This window comes from Euprymna scolopes, chromosome 38 (genome assembly GCF_053919585.1).
Source record: "Euprymna scolopes isolate OS-2025 chromosome 38, ASM5391958v1, whole genome shotgun sequence".
Taxonomy (NCBI): Eukaryota; Metazoa; Mollusca; class Cephalopoda; order Sepiida; family Sepiolidae; genus Euprymna; species Euprymna scolopes.
In genome coordinates, this window is record NC_136519.1 from 25,333,877 (window position 1) to 25,346,522 (window position 12,646).

General features: G+C 32.7%; 1 protein-coding gene and 1 pseudogene across 1 annotated transcript in view; both read left to right on the forward strand.

The window, feature by feature from the left end:
* The window catches only part of LOC145263098 (neurobeachin-like protein 1), a 319,648-nt gene that overhangs the window by 86,584 nt on the left and 220,418 nt on the right, over positions 1 to 12,646 (forward strand). Inside the window, exons 6-7 of the mRNA XM_080120024.1 lie at positions 1,393 to 1,466; positions 12,297 to 12,379. Of these exons, the coding sequence (XP_079976150.1) occupies positions 1,393 to 1,466; positions 12,297 to 12,379 (157 nt within the window). The remainder of the gene's footprint in view (positions 1 to 1,392; positions 1,467 to 12,296; positions 12,380 to 12,646) is intronic.
* On the forward strand, positions 3,134 to 3,252 carry LOC145263502 (5S ribosomal RNA; annotated as a pseudogene).

Here is a 12,646-nt window from a genome sequence, read left to right on the forward strand (position 1 = left end):
TTTCGAGGCGAATTCTAACTAAGGAAGACAATCTACTCTTTTCTTTTTTTTTACTTTTTTTTTTTCTTTTAAATGAAGTCTGTTTAAAAAACATCTGAAGAAATCAGAATGTTTATACCTTCAAGTATCAACATAAAATTTGTTGTAGAATTACATTTATTTAAAAATATACAGAACAATCTTTACTTACTCATCACAGAACGAAGATGTCATATTCTAAAAATCATATGCGTTTGGCTTGTAACTTTTCTATTTGGCTAGTAAGTGAAAATATTTAGTTGTCAAAGGTCAACTAAATATAAATTTGTCCCTAGAGCCCTGTAATTCCCCCCACTCTTTATCTGTGCCTAAACCTAAACATAGATTCCATGAACAAAGCTTCTTTCTTAGAACTGCACGCCTGTGGAATTGTCTTCCGTTTTCCTGCTTTCCGGCTGACTACAATATGGTTGTGTTCAAGTCTAAAGTAAATAAGTTCTTGTTGAGCCGTTCCATATAAGTTATCAAATTTACCAAATTTTCATTACTAATGATTACTATATTGTCCAATTTCTACTGTACACTCTTTAACCCTTATCCTTGAGTGGCCTCTGGGCCTTGATGATGTGGTGATGCCTATGTAAAAAAAAAAAAAAAAAAAAAAATTATTTCAAGGTCAAAAACTAGCCAACGATAAGTATTAGACGAATATATTCTGACCCATAAAACTTCTTCTTCCCTTGTCAGAAACATCGCTCATGGCACGTGAGGACTAAAGGACAAAATAAGGAAAACCAGAGTTATGAGACTGACGAAAGTAAATCCAAGGTCTACTTTCTATTCTTCTCGACTCCATAAACGTGGAGGAATTGCATTAAATAAGGATCACTAAAGTTTAACCCACTTTCCTTGTCGTTTTTGGTTTCTATTTTATTTAGTTTTTTTTTTTTACGTAGGAGTCGCCACTTATCAAGGACCAGAGGCCACTCGAGGATAAGGATTAAAGAGTGTACAGTAGTCAATGGGACAATATCGTAGTAAGCGTTAATAGTGTAAATTTAGTAAACTGGATTACTTAAGGTGAACGGCTCATCAAGAACTTGTTTACGTTGGACTTGAAGATGACCATATTGTAGTCAGCTGGAAAGCAGGCAAACGGGAGAGAGTTCCACAGGTGTGCAATTCTAAAAAAGAAACTTTGTTCATGGAATCTACGATTAGGTTTCAGCACAGATAAAAAGTGGGGTAAATTATTGATAGTGCTTTCAGCTAAACGAGTGTTTCTTGTGAAAGTTTCACATTTAGGGTAATCAGTGAGCACCAGCCTTGGTTGGCATCCTAATAGGTTCACATATATGTTGAGAATTGGTGTAATTAACTGATTTATTAATTTTTTCTTTTTTTTTCTTTCAGTTGGAATGTAGACAAAAGCCATTTGAACTTCAAACCAGCAACTCTTCATGTAGAAGTCATTCCTTTTTTTCATGGTTTGTATTGACGGTTATTAATGAGCCTAATTTTTTGTGCTGATTTGTGTTTGTGTCAATTTTGGGGTAAGATAGCAACTTGTGTTCAATTGACGAAATCTAATACATCATTTGCAACGGCTATTGTCTTCTAATACTAAATAACCCCCAAAGAGTTGATATGTCACAAAAAAGCATTATTTTTTATTTTCAATGAGTCATTTACAATAATTGGGTGCTTTATTAAAAAGTGTACCCACACTTTGAATAACGATGAAACCTTTATTTATGAACATAGAATGAAATGGAATAGGTTTTGAATAAAAAAACAAATGTAATTGAAGAATCATGTCTGCAAATGTTCAGATTGATGATCATTATTGTCTGACAATGTTGATAACATGTATCAAGGGATTTGTAAATGTCACAGACCAAGTAATTACAGTACACAGTACATCCCTGTATGTATGCATATATACATATATATATATATATATATATATATATATATATATAGCAAAAATGGTAATTATTAAAAAACCTGAAGAGAGTGCTCAATACTATTGCAGAGAAAATATGCATTTTATTTTTTTATTACTGTTTTATAGGTTTAGTTACACATGTTTTGGTTGCCAGACCATATCTACGATCCAGCAGCTTTGTCAGACCTTACAGTCTGACGAGGCTGCTGCATTGTAGATATGGATGCATCTTGCAACCGAAACATGTGTAACTAAACACATAAAATGGTAATAAAAAATAAAACGTATGCATGCAACCTTCACGACTTCTGTCATGCGAACACTCTGGATTGTCTAATGTCTGCGCCCGAATTGAGCATTTATTAGTGATTAATTTCCTTCATTCTCATGGCAATTGTTTGGTGGCTCAGAGGTAAAGGCTTAGCAAATGGAGTCAAAGGTGGCTTCATGGCTGGGTTTGAATCTCCTGACCAGCAGGAATTGTTGTCCTACTCATTGACGAAGACTCTCATGAACACTTGTTGCAAAACTTGATGTTGAAATAATCTGAATTACTTTTTTTTAAACATGTTAATAAATGTTATTTTATCCCAATACGGCGATCTCAAGTTCTTTGTTGGATGTCATTATTTTTCCAAAGTTGTTCACGCCTTTTAAATTTGTATGGATGTGCATGTGACTAGGTAGGACCCTTCTGTAAGTCAGATCTCGCTAAATTTATTTTTAACGGTCCCAGTCATACTCTACCACTTTCGACTTATAGATATCCCTTCACCTGCAACCATGACATCTAATATCAACAGATTCCGATTACGAATTGGTGAATGCTGTCTCGCACCCCACATACACTACAAAGGTTCCTATTGCTCTTGGGATTTGTACACAACTGGCCAACTGGTAGATGGTTTGTAACAAGAAAAGAAAGCCGGTTTTCATCAAATGGAAGTGTAATCATGTCGTCTTTTCTAGGGTGACAATTTTATCATTCCACCCTGTACAAGACTAATGTAACTAAGGAATCATGTCAGCAAATGTTGAAATTGATGACCCTTATTGTCCATATAATGCTGATAACAGTTAAAGTACATTTTTTTTAGACACCCTGTATATTGCTTTCTCCATTTTAAAAATTCAATGACATTAAAAATATTTTTAGAAAATTTATATTAAAGAAAAAAGATAATAAACTATGTATGCTGAGCTAGTTTATACGGCATAATCACGTTGACACACCGGTTCCCGTCAGATCACCGAAGTTAAGCAACGTTGAGACTGGTTATTACTAAAATGGGCGACCAGTTTGGGAAGTCCAGGTGCTGTATGTAGGAGAACGTCGACACCTCCCTGCAAAACGTTGCAAAAACCTAACGTTGTCATCTCCCCTAACGGGGATATGCATGCGACTGAGGACCGCTTGTGAATTTCATACTCCCATGAAACTTCGTCCTTCGGAGGAAGCTGGTTAAACCCTGAATAGGGTTGGTGCTGACTGCACATTGAGCTAGTTTGACTGAAACTTTTAGGTTATAGTCAACTAACATACTTAACTTTTTGTGTAACACTACTGGAAGCAGTTCCTTCACTTTTATTGTTCTTCAATATTTCTATTGCGAAGCGATTTATTGAAATATAGTATAAGAAATGTATATTTTCAAATATTATACATATTTTATTTTCTCCAATTTAATAATTTAAAAAAAAAAAAAAAAATTTTTTTTATATTACATTTTCACCCCAAACAAGGCACGTTGCCACTTTGGTGTAGGAGGCTACTATCAGGGGCAGCAACTACTGGGGCACTATGTTAGGATTTGGGCAGCAAGATGTCGGTTCACGTTGCACTTGAACTTCTGCATGTCAGTACAGTTAGGGAAGCAGGAACCTGGAATGGAATTCCAGAGTCTAGCCGTTCTGGGGAAGAAACTACTGGAGTAGAAAGATCTTTTACATCTAGGGATCTCTACTGTGTAGGAGTGGGATTTAGCTGCCTGTCGGCTTTGTCGAGGGTGTCTACGTCGTGGGGGCACAAGTGTCTGCAGTTCGTCAGAGCATTCACCATTAAAGTACTTGTAGAACAGGCAGAGGGATGCTACATTTCCTCGATGGGACAGAGGCTGAAGCTTAGATGACAGTTCAGGACCTATCAGGTTGGAGACTCTCTTTTGAACCTTGTCTAGGAGTGAGAGACTAGTAGCAGATGCACCAGCCCAAATATGACAACAATACTCCATACATGGGCGAATGGTGGCCTTATAGAGGTACAGGATACTTTCAGGTGTCAGTAGTTTTCTAGCACGGTAGAGAGAGCCTACCTTTTTCGCAGCGGCCCTGGCAATGTTTTCAATATAATTGTTCCAACTCATAGACAAAACGTTGATGAACATATAACTTGGTTTTTTTTTTTCATCTATCTATCTATCTATCTATCTATCTATCTATCTATCTATATATATATATATATATATATATATATATATATATATATATATATATATATATACTCCTATAAATTTGGGTATATTTGTGTATTGATCTTCATATTGAAAAACTCTTTCTTTCTATTTATTTAAAAAGAAAACAACTTTGATATATATGGGCCATGAAATTGTTTTCATCTGTAAGAGATCTAGCTAATTTGCATATTTTTTAAACATTCATTTTAATTCTCTATTACTTTTTTTCCGGTTTTCTCATTGGATGATCATCTTTAGTTAATTATTACATGTAATTATATTCATGCAGATATTCTACATGATTTATACTTGCGTAATAAGGTTATAGTAAACACAAACTTCTTTCTATATATATTTATGTATGCGTATGTATATTTGTTTAAAATATTTTGTCTACCAAACTCCTCTGTCAGTTTTTGGTCTACAGATATGAAACTTAATATATAGGGTATTCAACCCCATGTGAAAATATATATTTGGGTTTTAGCTGGGGAAAATTGGTACAAAAGTGTGAAAAATGGAATTTGCCAGGTGAAGGTCGAACGACGGCAGTACAAACATGCATGCATAACGTAATAGCTATTGGTTCATGTTTTAATTTTTAGCCTTGCAGCAAACATGTCCTCATAGGTCAGGCATTAACGTCAAAGGAAAAAGTAAATCGTAAGCTAAATGTTTTGGTTTCGATTGGTGCACGAGTTATCTTTTTAAAAACTTTAAAAATCTTTTCTATATATTGGGTCCAGTATAATATAATAATAAATATGAAATCTGCATTAATCAAAATATCATATTCAAGCATATTTTATGACTGGACAATACCTAGCGACCTACTAGTATGTGTGTGTGTGTGTGTGTGTGTATATATATATATATATATATATATATATATATATATGTATATATATATATATATATGTATATATATATATATATATATATATATATATATATATAATCATGGACTCTCCTGTTGATACGACATATGAGGTTCTGACAATCTACATTTTTTAAATTCATTTATGCTTTTGCCTCTGATGACTTTAGTTTAGCAAGAGACCTGCAAACAAGGTCGCATAAAGAACATGAGTGTGGATTCGTAGCCAATCATTTTGCTCTTTCTTTGTTTTCTCTCAACTTACTCAGGCTATCAGATTGAATTTTTTGGATTCCTTCAAAATGCTGCAATCTCCATTCCTTACGATTGCTCGCTTCTTTTACAAGACTCCCATATGGTATGTTTACTGCAGGCAGATTACTTTTCAACTTGTCCTTGTACCTAAGCCAAGGCCGGCCAACATTTCTTTTCCCATCTGCCAGCTGACTGTACATCACAATTTTTGGTATTCTGTTAGCAGGCATCCTCAAGACGTGATCAGTCTACCGCAACTGTGACTGTGAATGAGGAATGGTTCGATGCCAGATATTTTGCTTTTTGTGAATAATTCAGCATTTGAAACCTTGTTGTATATGTTGAATATCATATTCAAGCATATTTTATGACTGGGCAATACTGGGTGGCCTACTAGTGTGTGTGTATGTATATATATATATATATATATATATATATATATATATATAAGACATTAAGAGGAGATTATAGATATATATAAATACCCATTCACATACACTTTTTCATGATAAAGCTAGAACCCAGAACTAGATGGAATCGAGCAGTTGCATCGACAATGCCACACCCAAAGTGGGTTTTGATGTACTGCATCTCATCAGTGACGTGCTCCGACATAGGCATGAACCCAGGCCGTCGCACGCATGAAGTGTGCAATACTGACGACCTAACCTGGCATTGTCCATTGTCGATGCAATTGCTCGATTCCATCTAGTTCTGGGTTCTAGCTTTATTGTGAAAAAGTGTATGTGAATGGGTATTTATATATATCTATCTATAATCTCCTCTTAATGTCTAATATATGTAGAAAAAATGGTTCATCCTTCATAGATGTGATGTCTCTCAACAAATAGGTCGTTCCGAAATTGTATCTGGGGAGTCGGCTGATTTCAGTTAATGTTTGTAGTTCTCCATCGTACTGTATATCGATACTCTATGGCTGACTGAGATAGCTTCCGTACATTTATATCTGATCTACCCCTGCATCCCATGTTTAAAAAGGATGTGTCTTCCATAGTATCAGACCTGACCGAATGGTTAATTGTAGGTATAGACCGATTTATTCCATCCAAAAAATTCCAACAAAAACCTAACAGCCAGCAATGGTTCTCCCCAGAATGTGCTGCTACCATCACGCACAGAAATCACTTTTTCCATAGCTACCAACATAATAAATGCACTGTGACTAAAGTTGCTTTCAGGACTGCCAGCAACCACTGTAAAAGAGTAATAAAAAATCCAAAGTAGCTGAGCAGTGGCTTGGTTCCCACCAGTTCTGGCATATAACAAACAGGATCCTGAACACAGAAGCGTGCGCTCTATCCAAACCATCATCAATGGACCTGAGGTCATCTCGTCAACATCAGACAAGGCCAAACTATTTGCCAAGAACTTTGCAGCTAATTCTACCCTATGTGATGAAGACCATCAACTCCCCGTATTTCCTCCTATAGCAGACAACACACTATGCAACATACAAATATCTGTGCGTGAGGTCACCAAGCTAATCAAGAACCTTGATTCCAGTAAAGCAACTGGCCCTGACGGCATTCCAATTATAGTGCTGAAAAAGCTTCAACCAGAACTTGCCCCCATACTTACAAAACTGTTTAAGCGTTGCCTTAAGAAGTGCTTCCCAACATCCTGGAAAACCTCATCAGTATGCCCTATATTTAAGAATTCAGGTGATAAGCCATCTCCCTCTCAGTGCAGACCAATAAGTCTCCTGTGTATCATGAGTAAGTTGTCAACCACCTCAGCAGAAATAACTTTCTTAGTGACATGCAATATGGTTTCCGTTCTGCCAGGTCTACAGCAGATGTGCTAACAGTTATATCTCATAGGATTAGTGAATCTCTTGACAAAGGCTTTCTCTCTAGGGTGATTGCTCTTGACATATCAAAAGCCTTTGACAAGGTATGGCATAAGGGTCAACTTCACAAGATTTCTAACTACGGTATAACTGGAAATGTTTTCTCAAACATTAAATCATTTCTCTCTGATAAGCTCATAAGTGTAGAGGTTGATGGGCAGAAATCAGTGGCCCTCATTTTTAATGCTGGAGTCCCCCAGGGGTCCATCCTGGGGCCAACTCTCTTCCTGATCTACATCAATGATCTCCCAAAACACATACTTAAATCATTCGTTGACATTTATGATGATGACATGACCATCTATGGCAACACATCAAAGGCCGTAAATGACAAAGTTCTCTCTGATTCTCTCTCCTCTGATCTCGAGCGCGTGGTACAGTGGGGGAAGAGGTGATAGGTTACTTTTAATGAATTTAAAACCAAGCTCCTATCTTTACATCATCAACGTTCTGATCCCCATCTGGCATCAATTGAAATGGATGGCTCTTGTCTAGGGGAAGCCCCATGTTTTGATAAGCTTCTGGGCTTGACCTTTACTCCTGACCTGAAATGGAACACGTACATCAAGTCTGTTGCCAAGGTCGCTGGAAAAATGGTTGGATCCTTCTACCGCTCCAGTAGATATCTCACTGCTGATGCAATTCTCTATCTATATAAAAGCCAAGTACGTCCAAGGATGGAGTACTGCTGCCACATCTGGGCAGGAGCTGCTAAAAACAGCCTATCCTGCCTTGACAGAGTACAAAATAGACTTTGTGGCTTAGTGGGAGATGCCCTTTTCTCTACCCTGCAACCTCTCTCTCACAGGAGAAACTTTGCGAGCTTGTCTTTGTTTTATCGTTACTTCCATGGCAATGCTCATCTGAGCTCCAATCCCTGGTCTCCCCACCCCAATCTTTCATGAAAAACATTCCTCTAGCTGAAACCACTGTTAAAAATTTTCCCCACTCTTTATCTGTGCCAAAACCAAAATGTAGATTCCATGAACAAAGCTTCTTAGACGTTCACGTCTGTGGAACTCTGTTCTGTTTGCCTGTTTTCCACCTGACTACAACCTGGATGTCTTCAAGTCCAACATAAACAAATTCCTGATGAACCACCCCCTTAAGTAAGACACTTCATCAAATCTCAACACTCATGTACTCTACACGCAATAACCCTTATTCCCGAGTGGCTTTCGGGCCTTGATAAGTGGTGACCACCTTGTAAAAAATAAAAGAAAAAATGTGATGTCTACCGCCTGCATACCAGCAGTAACTATCTTAGTTGTATAGGACGCATCACATAGTAATTACTAAGATGAACTTATCCATTAGCCATATAAGCAGCAAGTATAGACCACTCAATGAGAGCTATCCGGATGTCGTACAGAGACGACTCCCCATGGACTCACTAATCTTCCTGTATCACTAACCCTGTTCTGGATATAAATGTTCTTCGTATTCTCACCAATCATGTTTTCTTACTTTCACCTTTCCCGACTCCACTACAATGGCAGTATGTTAGTGTTGAGATTTGATAAAGTGTCTTACTTAAGGGGGCGGTTCGTCAGGAATTTGTTTATGTCACATAGTAGAATGTAGAACTAGATAAAATATTTAAAAAAAAAAAATGAAATTGAGGCATAGCCAATAAATTGCGCCGTGGCCTATACGGTTAGGTCGTCAGTATTACACACTTCATGCGTGCGATGACCTGGGTTCACGCTATGTCGGAGCACGTCACTGATGAGATGCAGTACATCGAAACCCACTTTGGGTGTGGCGTTGTCCGTTGTCGATGCAGTTGCTCGATTCCATCTAGTTCTGGGTTCTAGCTTTATCATGAAAAAGTGTATGTGAACGAGTATTTATATATATAATATATATATATATATATATATATATAAGAGAAAGAAAATTAAAACTGTAAGTTGAACTTTACAATCAAAATTTATTGTTCTTATTCCATATTCCGCGGAGTTTCAAAGAATGCTATTCTTGTTATTCTTCTCATCAGAGGACATAAAGAAATTATATTTGTAGCAATGCTAGAATTTGCTAGTTAAGGCATTAAGTGAAACCGCAATTTATTGTAGTTATAAATTGCCAAATAAAAAAAGTAAAAAAATGTTGGATATGTAAAAAAAATATATATAAAAACAAACCACACATAATATTTCAGCTTGCATGAAAATCCTCTTGAGTTGATCTGAAATGCAAAATAGTTCTTTAGAGAGAATGGATTCCAAAATATTGCATATTGAGCTTTTTTTTAATTTGGTTAGGAGTAAATTTCCTATATATAAATACTGTTATGTATATTAGTTTGAAGTTTTCCATTGCGTATACCAGGTAAACACTACATCCCTTTGTTTTCATATATATATATATATATATATGTTACATGATAAGGGCTGTCCCCTTTTCATGTAAGTATAAAAATAGAGAGATTTAGTTAAAATGAAAATAAAATGAGAGAAAGCAGGAATCGAACCCTGGAAATAAGTTTTAAAGAACAATAGGTTTAAATGGAATGTCCAGTAAATTGTATTCTGATGAAATAAATAATAAATAAACTATTCATTGTTGAAAGAATGTGGATAATAAAATATGGGTTAAATGAATTAGATATGTAGGTTGAATTCCTTTGTGAAAACAGCAAAGAAAAAATGTTGATGGCACGTGAATTGTGGTCACGTTGGCCGGACATGCATGGATTTCTCAATATAGGAAGTGAGAGTTAGTTAGTTAGTTAGTTAGTTAATGAGAGAGTCAGGGGGAGTCTGAGAACGACAGATGATAGTCTGGAGTTTGGAATTCGAACGTCTAGAAGCGAGACGGTCATTTTGAAACTTAATATGTGAAGCTTTGAATTCCTGAATGCAAAGCCACCAGCCGGTCAGTGGAAGAAAAAATGTTCATCATGTTTTTATAACTGCCGTCTCCTGTGTCCATCATTACATGAAAAAGGTATTGTCTATTTATGTGTACAAACTATTTGAAATTCATCATCTAAAAAATATGTGTTAGAAAGTAAATGTGTCTATTTATGTTATACAAACACTCCCGTTCATACGAACTGTCAAAGCATAAATGCCAACCTGTCAATGCATCGGCATAAATGCTAACATATCGGTCTGTCTATCTAGATATGAAAACACCTTCTCAAAATGTATTTATATGCAATCTCTCTCATTTATAAACTCTCTTTATATATACGTGTTAATGTCCACATCTCTTCTCTAACAATGTTAATGATCCCATTTCTTACAATATGAATCTCTCAACAATATGAACACTAACAATGAATATATATAATAACTAGCATCTCTTCCAACAACATGATTAAGACACATGAACTCTCCTAAGACTCTAATCTCTCTTAAGACTCCTATCCTTACTACTACTACTACTACTACTAATAATAATAATAATAGACAATATAACATATATATATATATATATATATATATATATATATATACACTAGCAGGAAGACCCGACGTTGTTCAGGATTCAATATATATATATATATATATATATATATATATTATATATTTTTCATTTATATATATATATATATATATATTTATATATTTTTCATTTATATATATATTTTTCATTTATATATATATATATATTTATATATTTTTCATTTATATATATATATATATATATTTATATATTTTTCATTTATATATATATATATATTTATATATTTTTCATTTATATATATATATATATATTTATATATTTTTCATTTATATATATATATATATATTTATATATTTTTCATTTATATATATATATATATATATTTATATATTTTTCATTTATATATATATATTTATATATTTTTCATTTATATATATATATATATATTTATATATATTTATATATTTTTCATTTATATATATATATTTATATATTTTTCATTTATATATATATATTTATATATTTTTCATTTATATATATATATATTTATATATTTTTCATTTATATATATATATTTATATATTTTTCATTTATATATATATATATTTATATATTTTTAATTTATATATATATATTTATATATTTTTCATTTATATATATATATATTTATATATTTTTCATTTATATATATATATTTATATATTTTTCATTTATATATATATATATTTATATATTTTTCATTTATATATATATATTTATATATTTTTCATTTATATATATATATATTTATATATTTTTCATTTATATATATATATATTTATATATATTTCATTTATATATATATATATTTATATATATATTTATATATATTTCATTTATATATATATATATATATATATTTATATATATATTTATATATTTTTCATTTATATATATATATATATATATATATATATATTATATATTTTTCATTTATATATATATATATATATATATATATATATTATATATTTTTCATTTATATATATATATATATCTTTTTCATTAATATATATATATATCTTTTTCATTAATATATATATATATATCTTTTTCATTAATATATATATGTATATATATATATATATATATATATATATATATATATATATATATATATGATAAAGAGCTGTTGTATGCTGATCTCTATTTTCTTTTTTTTAATTTGACTTTTGCGATGTTTACTTGAATCAGTTACGCTATTGTGTCATTATATTGAATAAAATTGTTTTAAAAGTGAACTCCTAAACAGATGATATATTGTTTGGCAATTTTATTATGTAGATTGAAAAATTACATGACCAAGAGCAATAATTTATAATTCCATGGTTCCGTCCAAAAATTGCACTCCTCCATGATTTTCATAAGTTTCTTAAACTTATCTTAAACTTATCAAACAAATCTTATTTAGCTCTTTTTTTTTAATGTTTAAATTTGTCCATTTTATTTATTTTTTAGAATGTTTCCAAAAAAAAGATTTAGCCATAGAAATCCAAATTACCTTATTGTATATGTTTGGCGGCATAATGTCTGGTGATCAGGTAAGTTGACAAAGTTAATTCTTTATTTTTTTCTCTTTTAAAAATCTGATTGCAAACCTATTCTAGCACAATCCTTACATCATGGGAAGTCTTGCAAAGCTATCAATTTTATATCATCTTATTTGGTTTAACGTCTGTTTTACATGCTGGCATGGGTTATACAGTTTTTAGAAATTGAACTGGTGCGTCAACATGATTCTGCCGTATAATGCCAAAAATGATAATCTCGTACTCATGCAAAAATTTATGACTGATTACTCAACAATA